Source organism: Vicia villosa, unplaced genomic scaffold (assembly GCF_029867415.1).
Source record: "Vicia villosa cultivar HV-30 ecotype Madison, WI unplaced genomic scaffold, Vvil1.0 ctg.003591F_1_1, whole genome shotgun sequence".
NCBI classification, from domain to species: Eukaryota; Viridiplantae; Streptophyta; class Magnoliopsida; order Fabales; family Fabaceae; genus Vicia; species Vicia villosa.
Window position 1 is genome coordinate 193,317 of NW_026706247.1, and position 19,754 is coordinate 213,070.

A 19,754-nucleotide genomic window follows, 5' to 3' on the forward strand; every position below is an offset into this window, starting at 1 on the left:
GATGAGGTATTTTGGATCTTAGGCATTGCTATGCCTTTTGGATATTTTGACACCTTTTGGTGTTTGTTTTTAATTTATTAAAGTTTTTAGTTTAATTGTTTTATATTTCTATTTACTTTTGCAATTGTGTTTTAAATTTTTGTTTGTTGTTCTTGTGAAAGTGCTTCCTGGATGAAGCAAGCTTTTACACCCAATTGGGGCGGTGATGATATAATGTGAAATTAGTACGTACAAGGTACATTTTTATCGTTTCTTTAATATACCATGAATTAGATGCTTGTAATTGTACAAATTAGATGTCATATTTTCTTTAACAAATATAGTTCAATATTGAATCATTTTAGTTCTAAAACTAGTGTGAGGAGCCTTTCCATTGTACATATATATATTATTTTGTGATTACCAACAATGTGCGTTTAACTCGTGTTTATTATGTTTAATCTTGCGTTTTTATTTTAATTGTGTAAAGCATGAAAGTGATCAAAGCATTTTGTTTCGCATTTCGAGTATAACTTCTCTACCATATATAACCTACCCGGTGAGTGTGTGAGCATTTGATAACCACTTTGAGCCATTTTTGCCAAGATTCAAGCGGTATCAATTTCTTGTCTATATTTGCCGATTTTTGATATGAATCTTGATGATTTTCTTTCAACCTTGAAGAGTACCATTAATTGTGGTTAGGAATGTTTCCTTTTCGCCTTAGAATAGAGAGCATTCGTGATTATGTGGTGGTAATATTCAAGTTGGGGAGAATTAAAAAAAAAATTATTTTGGTTGTATTGGTAGTGAGAAGTAAATAAGTGATTGCTCAAGAGAAAAAGAAAGAGAAAAAGAAAGAGAAAAAGAAAAAGAAAAAGAAAAAAAAAGAAAAAAAGGGCTTTGTATATAGCTAGTTCCTTTAAATAAAGAAGGTGAACTCTTGAGCAATAAATTTGTGTGAGTGGTTGATCAGGATATGTGGATATAATTGTATTTGAATGCTCTCTTAGGTATTGACCCTTTCGTTTCAATGGCCTTGAGAAATGACACTTCCTTGTTAACCAAGTCAAGATACAACCCTAAAGTCTTTGTGATTCTTGCTTTTACGCTTTTTATATAAATGTTGTGTAGATGAATGCATAATTAATTCTGGATGTTGGCGACATTGTTGTGTGAGTGTTAGGTCCTCAATTGTGTCTCTTACTAGAGAAGTGTGTAGGTTGTGATTCAATTTTGAACTTATTTTGTTTTAGGAACTGTTTACATCAAAGGTGTATTTAGTATTAGTATCTCAATCATGGTATTATTTTAGCAAGGGTGAAATGTTACTTGTGTGCTTATGGAATTTGAACCACCCAATTGTTTTTGTCTTAGCTTGTGATTTTTTGGTTGTATTTGTTTTGTTTGAGGACAAACAAAGGTTAAAGTTGGGGAGAGTTGTTAGTTACCAATTTGTGTAAATATCTTAGGTAATTTTTGGTAACTTTCAAGTCTTTTTGTGGTTAATAGTAGTATTTTATTATCATTTGGTATATATTTATTCTTATATTTATATTATTGTTGAATAGTTCTTATCTTTGCAATCTATGTTGGATTTTGTAGTTTTTTTTAGATAATTGGAAGCTTGGACCATGGAAAAAGGACCTTGAAGATGTTCCAAGACCAAAGCCAAAGGTTGCTGAAAAGTGGAAGCGCGCTAAGCGAGGTTGAGCCCGCTAAGCGCGGTTTTGAAGAAAAGAAGGAAGTTCTGGCAGAGAGTTCCGCGCTAAGCAAGGTGTGGAGCCCGCTTAGCGCGGTTGGGCGGTTTAAGCTATTTTTAATGGCGCGCTTAGCGGGCTACACCGCGCTAAGCGCGGCCTGCGAAACTTTGTTTATTTGTTTAGGGGCCAAATCACTTTGAGATGGATATAGAGATATTTTAGAGAGAACCAAGAGCATAATACACTGTAGCAAACATAGAGTTGAAGATTGGAAGCCTTGATCGTCGATTAATCGCCTTTGATGCTTGTTGATCTTCATCCTTTCCTTCTTGTGCAAGCTACCATTCTCATGGATAGCTAAACCCCTTTTGTATCAAGATAAGATGTAATCTTCCTAGCCTTTTGTATGTTTTTCTTATGAATATATGTGTATGAACAAGTGATGATCAATATAGATGGTTTCGTTTGTTTATTAAAGCTTTTTCTTTGGTATAAATGTTTGAGACATCAATGTTTGTATCTAGACCTAACTCATCATCTTTAAAACTATAAGTTGCAGACATGGATTTAGAGTTTGATGTTTACTAAGTATCGGTTTTTAAAACGTTATTTGTATTGTTTAAACGGTGGAGAAATCGTCGGTTAAACAATACGGTAAATCTAGCTATATCGTTACGGACACGAATGATATAGGTGTCGATACGTAATTATATTGATCGTTGGAAAGTTCATAAGCATATATTTATAAGGAAACATACAAACTTAGGTTGATGAAATCGAATCTTGATGCATTTTCTTTAATTTAGAACCTTCATTAATTTACTCTTTGCTACTAAAGTGATTGAATGACCTTTTGCAAACCTAAAACTAACGTAACATTAACTCAAGACAAAATAGGCTATAGAACGGCGGTGATATCGCAATAATCCCTGTGGATACGATATAAACAAAAAGTACACCATAATACTCTTTCAACAACATTGGCATTTGAATTTTATAGATATGCTATGAAAAAAACAACATTATTACGAGACTCCTGTTGATCAATATTCCAACTAAGGTGTGTGCAAGCCAAGCAACACCGAGGCAACTTTAACAAAGATACAGGATGCAGAATCAAGTGTCATCTTAAGGTGGTGTATTCTGATGTTTATAAACAGATGCAAGTTGACTCAATTAGAGGCAATAGGTACTTTGTCACTTTCATTGATGATTTTAGTAGAAATCTAAAGATGAAGTGCTTGAAGTGTTCAAGAAATTCAAATCCATGGTAGAAAAACAAAGTAGTCTTAGAATCAAAACACTAAAAACTGGTGGCCGGAGGAGGTAAATATGTCTGAAATGATTTGAAACTTTGTAATCAATAGGACATTACACATGAGATAATTTCCCCCTATACGCCTCAAATGAACTATTCGAGAGGAAGAACCAATCAATTATGAACATAGTGAGAAGCATGTTGAAAGGGAATCACTTGGCACAAAATAATGGGGAGAAATGGTGTCCACGGGTGCATATTTGTGGAATAGGTTAAAGGGGAGAAAAATCCACAAGAATGGGGATTGAATTGCGTATTTATTATTTTTCTTCTTTTTCTTTCACTTGACATATTTTGAATGAAAGATTTAGAATATGTTTCTGAGGTAACATTTGTGTAGCGGAAGATAGTTCGTTTCTACCTCTTTAGAGTTATTTGATCAGCTTCTGAATCCAAGGATCAGGTTCTGATACATAGCTAACTTTAAGAAGTAGAACTATCAGTTCAGAGATAAAGAGTAAAGTGAATAACACGCAAGAAACTTATCATGGTTCCTCTCACAACATGAGAATAGTCCATACCCCTTGTCCATTAAGATATTTTAACTATAATCAATAGATTACAATTTTCTCAATCAAACTAGAAAGGGACTTCTGCTCAAGCCTGCAAGCATGAGACTTCCTTGTTTAGTCAATCCTAGAGACTTTCTGCTCAAGCAACCTAGCAATAGACTTCCTTGCTCAAACACGCATGCATGAGACTTCAAATTCTTTAACAAAAGAATATATTAATAACAACCTTTGTGTTTATTTGAGTGATTCTTAGTTAAGTAGATACACAAGGTTTACACTTTGAGCAAAGTATACAATAACTAGCTCATAAGTGTTTAAGAATGAAATCTTCAGTCTTCTTCTTCTCTTTGTGCACATTTGATCTTCACTGTTGTGGATATAACTCACTCTACTTCCTTTTCTATCTACACTCCCTTTTACCCTTCTAGTTGTATGTTGTCTCTTTTTTGTCCATATGTATTTAATCTCTCATATTCTCTTTAAATAGATAGTGAAAATAGATCCGTTAAAAAGGGGAAGATTGAATATTCAAACAATAGAATAGCCGTTTGAAGTACTTTAGCTAGAACCAAGTAAAGTGAAGTTAATTTCACTACTACCATAAGGACATTTAGAGGAGCAGAGTAGAGTGGGGTTTGCAGCGCATAATAGTTGAAGAGACATGATAGTGATGATACTGAAAATGATATTTTTTTTCTTGACTGGACATAAGGTAGTGTACCGCTGTCATAAGATCTTCTCTATGATATCTTATGGTTAGGGACTTCTCATAAACCTTTGTTGAAGCTTGATTAGAGTCGCTATCTCCTTCATACTTAATTTCTAGATTCAGAGGCTTCTGATGGAATTTGTTAGAGCTTAATTAGAGGCTAGAGTAAATCTTCAGAACCTGGTGAGAATGAGACTTCGGGGTCTTAGAGTTCACAAGTTTAAAGTTGTCTATATCATAGTCTTAATTAGAACATGTCTAGATTATATATTTCATATTCATTAACTTGATAAGGACAATATCCCTTTGAAATACGGCATAGAAAATATGTTTATGAAGCTTGTTTAGAGGTTGTAGATTCATTCCTTACGACAGAGTGTGTATGCTTTAGATGATACCAATCTTTATAGTCACTGATCTTCAGATATTGTATCTACTTCTTTAGAGTCAAGATCGCTTTCTTTAGATATGCACATTTGAAAACCTTGTTAGAGTACAAAATTTTTATCTATATATTAAATACTTTGTCATCATCAAAACTTGAGGATAGTTAACGAACCAAACTCATTCTAACATACGTGTCCAACAAAGAAGTTGAAAATTATTACCCAAGAAGAATCATGGTTCAGATTCAAGCCAAATATGAGTGACTTGACGGTATTTGGTTCGGTTGCGTATGGACATATTTTGGATCCGCTTAGAAAGAATCTAGACAAGAAGGGAAAACAAATTATACTTGTTGGGTATCACTCAATCGGTGGCTACAAACTATATGATGTAGTTAACAAGAATATCATAATCATTAGGGACATGATTTTTTACGAGTTGAGGGACTAACAGAATGGTGTAACTTATTACATCAGTGCTGGAACTATTCTTGTAGTGTTTGAAAGCACATAAACTATAGTCAGTGAAGTCCAAGCTGAAGAAAATCTAAGAAGATTAACAAGGCAAGAAGGAATGCCTGCGAGATTGCAAGATTGTGAGTTGTTCTCCAATAATGAAGTGAATGATAACGGTGATATTGTCCATTTTACGCTCATGGTTGAATTTGAACTGGTGAAAATGGAGGAGACCTTGAGTGATTCAAAATGGATATGCGCAATGATGAAGGAGCTTGAATCGATTGAAAAGAATAAGATATGGGAGCTAGTTGATCTACCTCAACGAAAGAAGTCAATTGGTGTAAGATGGGTATACAAAATGAACTAATTGGTGAAATAATCAAGCATAAGATTCGAATAGTGGCAAATGGGATTTTTGCAAAGAGAATGAATATACTTTGAATAAGTGTTTACACCGATGGTTAGAATTGAAACCATTAAGTTAGTTGTAGTTGTTGAAAATAACAATAATTGACCTATTTACCAAATGAATGTCAAATCTGTATTTTTGAATGGTCCTTTAGAAGAAGAAGTGTATGATTATGTTGTGAAAAAATAAAATTCAAGTTTATAGATTGAAGAATGCATTGTATAGAATAAAACAAACACCAAGAATTTGTAACAAAAGATTTGATAGGAGAAAATTATCCTTATTTTTTCTTACCAGAATTTTTATCCTTATTTTCTCTTATTAAAATTTTTAAACCTCATACAACAAATACTTATAAATAAGAGAAAATTATGTTTAAAAATTTTAAAAATGAAGGAGATGATCTAAGTTACTTTGTTTTTATACACATTGTTATTTATGTCCTCATTTGCTTTCGACAGTAAAAGACATCCCAAAAGAAAATGCATGTAACCCCTGAACTCTCAAGCTGAGAGCACTACACGTAAAGTTAGATATCCACGCGTCTTCACCCCTCAAACACTCCCCTTCTGCACCCACCGCTTCAAAAAAACATCATCTTCATCAAACCCCTCTTTTCAACCCCAACACAACCACTTCTCACTACACCCCAAACCCAAACACCACCCCCCAAACAATGCCAACAACCACCTTCGCCCAATTCTACGTCTCCTGGTACGACCAATTCACCCGCTTAATCAACCAACTCACAACACCAAACCAAACCGACACAAACGAACTCATCCGCAAGGTCATGTCCCACCATGAAAACTACTTCAAAGCTAAATCAACAGCTGCTGAAAAAGACCCTCTCCACGTCTTAGCTTCTCCTTGGGCCTCCACTCTTGAACGATCCCTTCATTGGATCGCAGGCTGGAGACCTACCACAGCTTTTCACCTCATCTACACTGAATCATCTCTTCTCTTTGAGTCTCACATTATCGATATCCTCCGTGGTCTAAGAACCGGTGACCTCGGCGATCTCTCGCCGACTCAGTTCCGTCGTGTTAGCGACTTACAATGTGACACCGTAAGTAACTAACTTTCTTACTACGCTTTTAGATTTCGTTGTACTAGGTTTATTTGTTATTGTGTTTATTATCATGTATTGGAAATGAAAGGTGAAGGAAGAGAATGCGATAACGGAGGAGTTATCGGAGTGGCAAGACAGTGCGAGCGATATGATGGGTTCTGAGGCTGAAGTCAATGATAAGATACAACGGCTGGTGAGCATTATAAAGAAAGCGGATGAGCTACGGCTGAGGACGCTGAGGAATGTGGTGGAGTTTCTGTCGCCGCAGCAGGCTATTGAGTTCTTGATTGCTTCAGCTGAGTTGCTCGTTGGGATACGTGGTTGGGATTGAATCATGACCGTTCACTTCCTAGGATATGATGAACTTTGTTGTCAATGACTATTTTTGTTGTCAATTTAGAACTGTATTTTGAATTATTATTTTTCAACTGAGATTTATGGATATGGGTGTAGGGTATTTAATTTATATTTGAGAATCTCTTATTACACTTTGGGGTTCTTAGACATTGTGTGCTTCCAAAATTATCTTTCTCCTTTTGTCTTTGGAAGCACCTTTTACATTTGCATGAAAACGTTTCGTAGATGTATTTACGGAACATTTTCGTAGGTTTAGTTATGGAATAAATCAGAAACAGAAAACTAAAAAAATCAACATTGCAACGATAAAAATAACATTCATAGATTAAAATCGGTATAACATTGATAATTTTTACAGCAAATTAAATATTACATCTCAATAGTCTGGTGACACTACGCCAAAATTGATCTTTTGTATCGCCTAATTTAATAGCACTTTTAAAAAAAGTGATATTGAAAAGGATAAAACATATCTATAATAGCACTTTGTCACAAAACGCTATTATTAAACTTCTATATAATAGCACTTTATACTTAAGCGCTATTATAGGATACAAACAATTTAATTTTGATAGCACTTTGTCACAAAACGCTATTATTAAACTTCTCTATAATAGCACTTTCTTTAAAACGCTATTAATATTATTTTTTATGATAGCATTTTCTTATAAAACGCTATTATTTTACTATCATATATTATTAATTAATAAAATAAAAGGCTACTATTTTTGTTAGCATTTACCTAAAGCGCTATTGATTTATATAATAAATAATTAATAAAAAAAACAAAACACTTGGTCTCCCTCACTCTTTCCATTAGCTCCCTCTCTTTCGTTTCAATTCACGAAAACTCTCGGTCTCGCTCTCTTTGATTGCTATATCTTTCTGTTTCTCTCCATCGATCTCTCTCTTGCTCAATCAACAACAACCTTCGGTCTCCCTATGTTCTCATCGTTCTCCATGATTCAAACAGTAAAAACCAGAAACATTCTCATGTCATCAAAACCCTAGAGTTTCAAAATTAGATTAAATAGCAATGGAGTGCAAATTCAATCGAATATCATGGGGGCTATTACCGATCAAGTTTCGATGAACACAGTGGTATTTTAAAAAAAAGCGAAGAAGGAGATCTTACACGGTCGGAGCTTGTCCGACGAGACTTCCTTTTCCGGCGGTGGTTCAGTAACTCGGGTAAGCCTTCGTGGTCCCACCTTTCTTCTTCTGTCTTCGAAATTTAGTGTTGTTGATGAATATCTTGAACTGTTGTTAATACTTCGATTTCATTTTGTTGTTGGAGCTGAGTTGCAATCGTTTTACTTCTGCAGGTCTGGTTCATTGCAGGTGAGGTGATGAAGCAGCTGAGTTTAATGGCTCATTGATTCATTTAATTGATGCTGCAGCTTTTTCAAATGGAATACGATACTGCAAAGATCAAGCGTTTTTGTTTGATCTAGACTCGAACGACCGAAGGTATTAATTTTATTCTGTTCTATGATTTTGATTGACTGACATATCTGCGTTGTGTTTTAAGTTTTAAAACTTTTTTTAGGTCTAGAATTCGATCCGAGCCAAGTGGGTGCATATAAGGCGGCAAAACCATTCTAGTGTGCCTATGTTTTTTGTTCACAAGACACAAACATGAGACTGTGCTTAAGAAAAACCATGCTCATTGCCAATTGGATGCACATAAGTTATAAACTTTGAACACACCAAGAATTGGCCTATGGTTGTTGTGTTACATTTCGTGATTTCAAAATACTAACCATTCCATGTGTTTATTTGCATATTCAAAATGTTATGACCATATTAATGCTCTCATTCATTTACCAGCATGACAGATGATCGGGTCCTTAAAGCACGTGGTCATGGGTTCGACCCCGGACTAATGCATATGGAAGAACACTGTTGTGAGAGGTCAGCCCCTTAAATAATCTCCATACTTCAAACGACGAGTCTTTAGGTCACTCGCTCATTCAGTTTCGAGGAGACTGTAGATAGCAAGAAACAAAAATAGAATTAAAAAGCATATATGTCTAATTGGTTTTCTGAAGTTACAAATAAAATGAAACAAAATATGTCAGAGTAAGAAAAACTACCATAATGACAGAATTGGTAATTAGAAGTAGTGAAATTGTGAGGATTGGTTATTACTTTGATTTCAGTGCATTATGATGTGTGTTATGTACATAGATAAGTAAAAGATTGATGAATGATCTAAGCTTTGAGTCCAATTATTGATAAGTGATTTACGGGCTGATGATGATATGATAAGTGATGATGATATGATTAGTTTATTATCTTTAGGGTCATCTTTGTTAGGGTCTTATGTGAGAAAGGGGGCCGGCATTTTATTTGAGCACTTAGCATCCACACCTGCTTGGATATGATACCTAATTTTCCAAAGTTCACTTCTTAAATATATGTAATTTAGACTTCTCTTCTAGCACTTTAAGTAGTAATTTCTTGATTATCTTTATCGAGTCTTTTGCTCATGGGCTTTTTCACATTTGGTTGATTGATATTGGTAATGATTACTTTGATAGCAGGATGTCAATAGTAGCAAACCTTCTCATCAAAATATGGTGGAAGCAATTGATTCTCTTTATGCTTCTTGTTTCAATTGATATTATGATTTAGGCTATATATCTTCATTTTGTTTATTTTTCTATGATATTATTATTCAGTTTGTTTAATCCACCAAGATTCCTTTTCCAAATCTATAGGAAAGATGAATTGTGAATTCCAATTCCAACCCACACTTCAACTAGGTTACTCAGTGAGAATAATAAAAACTAAGAAATTTTCAAGGTAAATGGTTATATTATATTTTTTTAATCTACTGTCCAACCCACATGCCATTAACCATACACAGGATTATAGGATATTTTATTAGTAGTAGTATTATAATGTTTACAGGGACTGATATTCTATCATTTTTGTTTTGCTCACATACATTTATTCTACTCTATGAATTTAATGTGTTTAATTGTGTGTCGCTTCTCACAATATGCATAGTTTCATAACATGTCTCTCACATAAGACATGAAGTAGACCCTGACCAATTTCACGATGAGCTGAAAATTAATTTTAATTTAAAGAATGGTGACTAAAATAGTTGAGCTATAACCCTTAGGTCAAGAGAGTAAGTCAACTCCTCATAAAGGTAATCCTTGACACCGCATTTCTTCTAAAAAAATCTAAAAGTTTAGCAAAGATAAAGTAAATACTTGCATTGACTTTAAGAAATTATGTTGTACTATTTCTTGAAGGAATATGGTTTTATTATAAGTTGATAATGCATTAATTGTTATAGAAATGACTGGAGGGAACATGAAAAAGAGATGTTGAGTTTTATAAATAGCTTAATGAAGATTACTCCAATAGCTAACTCTGGAAATTATCTGCTCTATTTCTTTAAAGAATATCTGCCCTGTTTCTTTGAAAAGTAAATATGATATCTCTATTTAAAACCAAGTGTGTAATTTTTGTTGTATTACTTAGGGGAATGTGGGACAATTTGTTATGGAGACTATGAAGGCTAATTATAGAGTTAATTGGCATGCTCAACATTCATTTCATTTTGCAATGTATTTATTTTATATAAGTTTATGTCGCTCCTTTGTGGTCTTTGACATATATACTAGATTTAGTGCTTAACTTTGGTGAAACCTTTGCTATAATATTGCTATTTGACAACAATACTATTGCCCTCATGTTCATATTCTTTATTCATGATGGGAGCTTTTAAGTTATCATGCTTTTTTACTTTTAGAATATTTTATATTTGTTTTGATTAACTATTAGTATTTAATAATTATTGGTTGAGTGTTGTTTTGAAAGCCAATAATATTGATGTTACCTTGGTGTAGTTAGTGGACATTTATAAATGTTTCTTGTTACACCTCTCACTTATGTAGAAGTGTGGTTTACTCAATTTTTAAACTAATATATATTGAGCTCATACATCAAATTAATATTCCATAGACAAAGAAGCCTATGAAAAAGAAAGTTCTTTCTGTGAAGAATGGTGCAGGTGGTACATGCTGAATTCAGGTACATGTTCCATTAAACTCAAATTTTGATCTTTTCTGGAAAGTTATTAAAGGTTCGTATGCTTCGGGAATTTCTGATTTATTCCATTGTTGTTCATGTTCTTGCCTTTCGTTGCATTTACACTTAGTTATGTGTCTGAAATGATTTAATTATTTATACTTTACATTGTTAGCATAGATGCTATATATATCTAATATGAAACTATTACTCTTTTATGTGATAAGTAAACTAAGACTATTCTTTTTTACTTAAAAATATAACTTTCATAAGAATTTATTATGACTTTAAAAATATAAATGTACTATATGGATTATGGCTCAGTGGTCAAGAACAATATCCATAATATACATGATTATTCTTCTATCTCTACTTAAATTTGAAATGTGTACCTCAAAACTCCACTCATGCTTTTGTTCTTATTTTATATTAACCATTTTTAGTTGAAATTATATGTAGAGACCTCTTTTATATTACCCATTTAGAGTTGAACATCTATGTAGAGACTTATTTTATATTAACCAATTTGAGTTGAACATTTATGCAGGGACCTCTCTTATAACAATCTAAGTGGTTTATTCTCAATAATTATCATAGTTTAAGCCTTTAAGAGACCTCTACTAAGTTCAAGTTATGTCATATTATATTGGTATATGAGTTTGTAGGACTAATAGAACTCAATTTTGCTAGTAGCCATGGAATGAACATGTCCTAGTTGTAAAGTACTTTTTTAGATCTTGTTGTGATATTAAGTGGATTTGATTTAAAATATTTGCTATTGATGGATTATAATATATATGCAATGAGTAACTTAATGTGTTATTAGGTATTGAATTGAATGTAGCTTTTTGATATTTGCACACCAAAAGAATGATTTTGTATACAAAAAAAATTAAAAAATGTACTACAATATCATTTTGTAAAGAGTGCTATTAATTAAATATCCTATAATAGCACTTTTAATAGAAAGGGCTATCAATCATGTGCCATATAAGAGCGCTTTCTTTGAAAGTGCTATTAAACATGTGCCATATATTAGCACTTTATTTGAAAGTGCTATCAAACACGTGCCCTATAATAGCACTTAGTTTGAAAGTGCTATCAAAAACAAATAAAAATATGTGCAAAACGTCCACTTCAATAGCGCTTAAGGAAAAACGCTATTAAAAATCAGTACTTTAATAGCACTTTTAAAGTGCTATTAAACAAAAAACGTTTACAATAGCGGTGCGGTTAATAGCACTTTTAAGTGCTATCAAAAACCAAAAAAAGCGCTATTAAATAGCTTATTTGGCGTAGTGTGATGCCGGTGGACGTCTGCACATCTTTAAGATTTGCTCGACCGTTTTTTGCACCGTCGCAACGAACTTGAGCGGGAATTTCTCTTCGAAATCGTAATATGTTTGCCACATCGCTAAAACACCTTTTCGGTTCTTGAGCTTAATGTTGTTGTAAATGATGTTTCCTCCGTTGTCAAATGAAGGTGAACGATACTCGAATTTCACAATCTTTCGTTTGTCACCGTAAGGTAGGTGATAGTGGATTTTGTCAATGATAACGTCAAGTGAGGTGTACTCGTTGAGTTTGAACGTCCGCCCGGATGTTCCTGCTATCGGAGTAGGAGACACTTGCGACCTGCCAATTGACGTTGTACTCATATTAAGATATTTTTGTGGTTGTGTGAAATACAACATTAAAAATCTCAAATTTATAGAAAACTTAGGTGAATATGGACTACCTATTTTCTGTCACTGAACCTTCCGTAGCTATATTCACGGAAAGAACCTAGATATTTTGTTTCCGTAGGTGTACCTACGAAAATAATCCTTAGTTTTCAAATTTTGAGCCTTCCGTAGATACATCTACGGAACTTTCCCTGTATGTTTTTTTAGTAGAACAGAATAAAATAGCAGTGCAGAATTTATAAACACATAAACACCTACTTATCCTTCCATTAGAATCTACAAATGACAAAAAAAATGATTATATTGCAATGGTAAAGAGTATATATATATATATATATATATTGCACATTCAAAGTACAAAACACATCATAAGAACTGTTGCTGGCTAAATCTATTGTTGGTTTCAATTTTGACTTTTCCTTCGATTCCTTTTCGATGTTGTTCAATCTTTAGAATTTGTGCATCATATCAACAAAAAGATTCAGCCATGTCTCGGCATCTTCGGTATGACGAAGCGCCCATTATGGCGACGTCGATGGTATGGGGCATCCCGGTTTCAAGTAAACTTGCACAAAATGATTCGATTTTGCAAGTCATCCAATACACATGATATGATCATTTGGACAAAAAGATAATTTTGGTATAAAAATATTTTTGGTAATGTTCATGAGAAAACCATTTTGGCTTAGCAGTATTTGAAAATTGTTCAAAAAGATATTGAGGATTATGGCTATAATGATAATTTACATGAGAAGGAAATCAAGGCTCAACATGATTTGGACATTGCTCTAAACATGGAAGAGGAGCTTTGGAAGGAAAAGTCTATGCTTAATTGGCACTTACAAGGTGATAGAAATACTAGTTTTTTTCACACTTATGCTAAAATCAAGAGGAAAACTAAGCTGATAACCTCTTTGTTTATAGAGGGTAAAATTGAGTCGGATCAGTTAAAGCTTGAGAAGCATATTGAAACTCATTTTTCTAATTTGTTCAATTCTAATTTTCCGAGACAAGATACTGGTTTAATACAGAAAGTTATTCCAAACCTTGTTACTGAGCAAACAAATGAGATGCTTACCAGAGTTCCTAATGATAGTGAGATTCTTAGTGTTGTCCTAAATCTCAATATTGACTCTGCTCCTGGTCCTGGTGGATTTGGAGCTATCTTTTATGTTCATTACTGGGATGTTGTTAAAGTTGATGTGATAAATGTTGTTAACTAGTTTTTCTTGCAGGGCTGGATCTTACCTAATTACAATGCTAGTACAGTTGTTTTGATTCCTAAAACTAAAGAAGATAATAGCTTAGATATATTTAGACCTATAGCCATGGCTAACTTCAAATTTAAAATCATATTAAAAATTTTGGCAGACAGGTTAGCCAGCATTCTTCCCTCCCTTATATCTTGTGAGCAGAAGGGCTTTACAGCAGGTAGAATATTAAAGAAGAAATATGTCTCACTTTTGAGGCCATTAGCATTTGGGTAATAAAATCTATAGTGGTAATGTGGCCCTCAAAATTGACATTGCTAAAGCCTTTGATTCTTTAAATTGGGACTTCATCTTGAAAACTATGGATTGATTTGGTTTCAATAATAAGTTTTGTAGTTGGATCCACACTATTCTTAATTCTGCAAATCTCACCATAGGAGTGAATGGCAAGATGGTAGGTTATTTCAAGTGCTCCAATGGGGTGAGACAAGGGGATCCTCTCTCACCCCTTCTTTTCTGTCTGGATGAGGATGTGCTCAGCAGAGGCATCACTTATCTGGTTGCCAATAATATGCTTAACCTCACTCAAGCCAATAATGTTCCATCTAAAACTTTATTTGCGGATGATGTTATGATTTTTTACAGGGGGTTGTAAATCTCTTAATTCCATTTCTAATCTCTTAAAGGAGTATGCTCTAAACTATGGTCAAATTTGCAATGGAGATAAATCCATCATCTATGCTGGTGGATTATCCATGGATAGACACTGCAGGCTTGCTGAGATTATAGGCTTCTCCAAGGCCTTTCCTCCTTTTGTCTATCTAGGTGTCCCCATTTTTGTTGGTAAGCCTAAAGCTTCTCAATTCCTTCCTCTTGCAGGTAAAATCAGACTCCAATTAGCAACTTGGAAGGCTAATCTTCTATCAATGGCTGAAAGGGTCCTCCTAGTTAGAACTGTAATTCAAAGCATGATGGTGCACAACATCACCATGTATGACTGGCCCTCGAGCATCATCAAAAGTATAGACTGTTGGACAAAAAATTCCATTTGGAGTGGTAATGTAGAGAAGAAGAAGTTGGTGACTGTAGCTTGGAGAAAATGTTGTACCAAGGCAGCTGATGGAGGGCTTGACATCATTTCTTTGAAGCATTATAACAAGGCGACTAACCTTCACCTCTGCTGGCAATCTCTCAACAAAAGTCAATCGTGGCCAACAGGGACGGAGCCAGAAATTTTGAATAGTGGGGTCAATAAAAATATAACATTTCATTTTCAAAAATATAAATATATATTATAATTGTTCTATACTATTTTTTATATTCTGAAAATGTTGAATGATTTTCTCATTTTCAACATCAACAAAAATATGTCTCTCAATGTAAGTAACTAAGCAATCATTTAATCATTCATCACTCATGCGATTTCACATTCGATTATTGATAATATTCATAGTAAAGAAAGATCTTTCAGCTGTTGCAATTTCCATCAGTAATATTAGAAATAACTTTAAAAGAAAATATATCAACGGGAGGATCCCATTTGAGGCTTCGACGTTCATTAAGTGTTTAAGAATTATGAGTTGATGATTGCACTTTTGATTTCCCTTTAAAATATTTTCCCATTGCTTATTACTAAAAACAAAACAAAAAATCACAATTAAAATGAAAATTCGTAATAATACTGATACAAACACAACAATTTCAAACAAACACTATAAAATTCTAAAAATAAGTTTTCTCCCATTAACACAATTTCAAACTTAATAGGGTAATAATCTATTTTTACTCTTATTACATTGATAAAAATAGATTATAAATTCATAAAAATAAAAATTAAAAAATTTAATTTTTAAAACATCAACCATGAAGAAGAAACTAGTAACAGAGAGACACTTTGCAGTCAAAGAACGGGGAGTAAGAAAAGAATAAATACGAAAAATGATTTGTTTGTATTTGAAAATAGTCAAAAAGAATTAATAGAAATATAAAAAGAAAAGTTATTTTTTTTAATTTTATTTAAAACATTTATTTTATTTATTATATTGAAAGAACTAAAATATTTAAAAATAAAATAAAAAATCAAGCAAACTATTGAATGCAATGGGATGTGTGAGAAACAGTGGTAATTGTAAAAATGGTAATTGTGGGGTCATTATTCAATTGTGAGAAACATTGATTCACATTCCCTTCCATAGTATCTTTCATCAAGTGGGGTCATTATTCAATTTTCTTTTTAATATTTAATACATTTAATATATTAATATATTGATTGTAATATTAAATCTTGAATCAATGGTAATTGTGGTGGGGGCATGGGCCTACCCTTTCAACATAATAGCTCCGTCCTTGGTGGCCAGCTCTCTTGGCTGCTAGGGTCTTTAGAAATGGGAGAATTATAAAGTACTCGATCAAGTCTTCTTTGTGGAAAAGGCTTAAGGATTGGTATAGCACTGTGCTAATGACTAATGTGTGGATTTTAGGAAATGGCAAGAAAGTTAATTTCTGGGTGGATAATTGGACAGGGGAAGTTCTGGATTTTAAGTATAGGAATACAAGTATTTTTCATGCCAAGATCACTACAAAGGTTGCAGACTGTTGGAAAAACAAAGCCTGGTCTATTCATGACAACATCATTCTATTAATGCCTTCTCTTCTAGCAACAATCATCTCCTTTTCCATTTCAGAATTGGAATCTAAGGATACTGAGGAATGTGAAAAATGGCAAGCTAACTATTAAGATTGCTTATGAGATGATTAAAAAAGCTACCAATTCTGATAAATGAAAAGCTTTTCCTTGGGACATTGATTCAGCACCTACTCATTCAATGGTAGCTTGGAGGCTAATGCACAACAAAATTCCTACTGATGAAAACCTGACTTTGAGGGGATTCTCCTTCCCTTTGAAATTCACATTATGTGATAGAAATGAGGAAAACTCTAACCACCTGTTTTTTATTGTACTTTTGCAGTCAATATATGGCGCTGGTTCAACAATCTCCTGGATGTTCCTTTCGTTATCAAGTCTCTTGCTGATTGTTTGCAGGTTCTTAATGGTGATTGGAATGCACAAGCCTTGGTTGTGCGTAAGGCCAACTTTGTTTTCATTTTTTATCAAATATGGCAGGCACGCAATATGGCAAGATTTGAAAATAATTTTATGCATTGGAAGAGGTGCATCAATAAAATTACAGCAAGGGCAAAAATGGTGGGCAAACTAACTACCAAAAAGGCAGATAATTCAGTCGGTAGTTTCTCCTCTCTAAAGAAGTTTAATATCAGAATTCATCCTCGAAAATCCAAGGTGGAAGTTGATGTAATTTGGTGTCCTCCCACTGGTGTCTGGATTAAATGCAACATCAACGGGGCGGCAGCCAGTTCGCCCTTACTTGCGGCTAGTGGGGGAATTTTTCGTGATGCTCAAGCTAATCATCTAATTAAATTTAGTATTTTTTGGGTGCCGGATCTCCAGTAATGACAGAGTTCATGGTTGCAGTTTTAGCAATAGAGAAAGCCAGGCAAATGCATTGGTCGAAACTTTGGTTGGAAATAGATTGTGTGTTGGTTGTTAAAGCTTTTTCGGACTCTAACTTGGTGTCGTGGAAAATCAAATCTCGTTGGCTTACGTGTTGGGCGTATACTCTTTCCATTGATTTCAAAATCACTCATATCTATCGTGAAGCCAATTTTTGTGTGGATTATCTAGCTAATAATGGCTTAAAGAGCAAAAGTTTATCTTGATTTAATTTTGTGCATTAGGACATTAATTCCTTTTCTTTTGATTTTATATATATATATATAATATAATTTTTTGGCTTAAAAAAAACTTCTAAAATACAAAAAAAACAAAAAACGCTCGCAAAACCTTAGCCACCTCTCACCGTCCCGGCAAAGCTTTGATTTCCACTTCCGTTATGATTCTCCTTCGATTTTCTCATCTTGAAGGACATACAAAATCATCTTTCTACCCAACATTAATTCTCTTTTACACTAAACAAGTACTTTCTATTTCTCTTCTACTATATTATTTTTATTATTTTTCATCTCATTCTTTCCATTCTCTTTAAAATTTGTCATTTCTTCTATGTTATTTTTGGAGTATTTTGTCTCTTTTCCGGATTCCTTAGAGCTTGTGGATTTTTTTATATTATTAGGAATTTTTTATTAAGACAAAATTTATACTTTGCAAGCTTCATTTATGAGCAATATAAATTGATTTTGAGATATGGTTCCGCTTTCAATTTTCGAGTGGGGTTATGAATCTTTTAGATTCTCTTCTAAGTTGTATGTTCTATTGTTCAATGATATTTTTAATTTGGATTTATTGAAGCAGGTCATCATCAACAACCATTTCAATTGTGAAATTCTCTTTTGTGGTGTTTAATATCTTTTGGGTAAGAGAAATCTGATATTATTTTAATTTTTGAATTTTTGTTTAAAGAATTATTGTGGAACATGTTTTAACTTCTCAAATAATTTTTGTTTTGGATTGTTGTATTTTTTTCCCAGTTTTGATTGATGAATGTTGAAAGGTGAAAGTAGTCTTAGTGATGGGAAAGCTATAGTGAGAGGTTGAGTTGCAGAAAAAGTTGTAGTGAGAATTTGAAGTGGTTACTGGTTAAAGCATGGGCTTCTTTTGGACAGGGTGAATTGTACTTTGAGACAAGAAAATATCCAACAGTATGAAGGTATGCGAACATCAAATTTAGTTATTGGTTGACATTATTATGAATGGGTATTTGATGGTTATTTGATCATGTGTGGTTGGGCCTAACTCAACCCTACAAAACCGGCTTGTAGGGTGAGGATTGCCCCCCACTTATAAGGACATGTTCAGGCCATATATTGTCCGATGTGGGACTCTTAACACACCTCCTCACGCCCAGGACTAGACAACTGGAGCGTGGAAATAAATGGTGGGTGGTCCGATAGCGGAAACCATAGAAGGTGGCCCACCGGATCTTAAACCAGGCTCTGATACCATGTTAAGAAGTGTGGTTGGGCCTAACTCAACCCTACAAAACCGGCTTGTAGGGTGAGGATTGCCCCCCACTTATAAGAACATGTTCAGGCAATATATTATCCAATGTGGGACTCTTAACAATTACTAATAAGTATTTTACATGTTTAGGTGTTATTTAATGGTTCTAAATTTTGTTGTTGGAGATTAAGCCCTTGACATCACTAAAATAGAGAAGGTTCATCATATCTCAGCTTTACCCCACCAAAATAACAGCTTGCTATTGTATAATAAAAAACCATCATGTACATTATATTCATCACTGTAATCCTTTCCAATATAAAAATATACAAACAAAACCTTTATATTCAGCAATGTAACTTAAAAATTCTTATGTTGAAAACTATTTTTACCTGTCATTATAGGTTATATAAGCTTTATTAATTTACAATTTGTTGTCGTAGCAACTGCTATTAGCGTCTCGCAGGTCAAAAACCTGACATTGCTACTATTAATCTATATCATGTGCTATTGACAACATTAAAAAATAACTATAGTTCTGAAACTAACTAAATCACTCAAACCACATCAAACTAAACTTCGAAAGTTGTCCAAGTTTTGAAAAGCATACACATTTAGATTCAACTAAAAATTCTGGAATATTATCAATTTATCACTACGATCACAAGCCCCATTATAAAATTCTCACATTTTAACATTTACAACAAGCATCTTTATTTTCATATTATGATAGTTATGACATTGACAATTTTAACAGTATCTAATGAAAAAATCAATGAATCTGTGACATTCTTTTCTCATATTCTATAGTTAGCATGCTTTGTACCAGCCTATTTCAATGAATATAATTCATGTAGGCTGTTTCAATGAATTACTAATGTTAGTCTTCAAAATAAATTGATCAGTTTGCATACATGAATGCTAAT

At 33.5% G+C, this 19,754-nt stretch overlaps 1 protein-coding gene and 2 long non-coding RNA genes across 5 annotated transcripts; all 3 read left to right on the top strand.

Annotated features, from left to right (window-relative positions):
- The first annotated feature begins 6,055 nt into the window (after positions 1-6,055).
- Positions 6,056-7,013, top strand: LOC131641239 (protein DOG1-like 4). The gene is made up of 2 exons (XM_058911541.1): positions 6,056-6,544; positions 6,636-7,013. The coding sequence occupies exons 1-2, from the start codon at positions 6,152-6,154 to the stop codon at positions 6,876-6,878; spliced, it is 636 nt and encodes a 211-aa protein (XP_058767524.1). The 5' UTR covers positions 6,056-6,151; the 3' UTR covers positions 6,879-7,013.
- Positions 7,014-7,734: 721 nt separating this feature from the next.
- LOC131641237 (uncharacterized) lies at positions 7,735-10,426 on the top strand. Its single transcript, XR_009295463.1, has 3 exons — positions 7,735-8,095; positions 8,230-8,374; positions 8,454-10,426. It is a non-coding gene; the product is annotated as an uncharacterized LOC131641237 (long non-coding RNA).
- A 7,273-nt stretch (positions 10,427-17,699) lies between these two features.
- Positions 17,700-19,432, top strand: LOC131641240 (uncharacterized). Of its 3 annotated transcripts, XR_009295465.1 has the most exons (4): positions 17,700-17,845; positions 18,181-18,241; positions 18,357-18,535; positions 18,979-19,432. It is a non-coding gene; the product is annotated as an uncharacterized LOC131641240 (long non-coding RNA). The 3 variants fall into 3 exon arrangements; XR_009295466.1 differs by having other exon boundaries at positions 18,178-18,241; positions 18,357-19,432; XR_009295464.1 differs by having other exon boundaries at positions 18,357-19,432.
- The last annotated feature ends 322 nt before the right edge of the window (positions 19,433-19,754 follow it).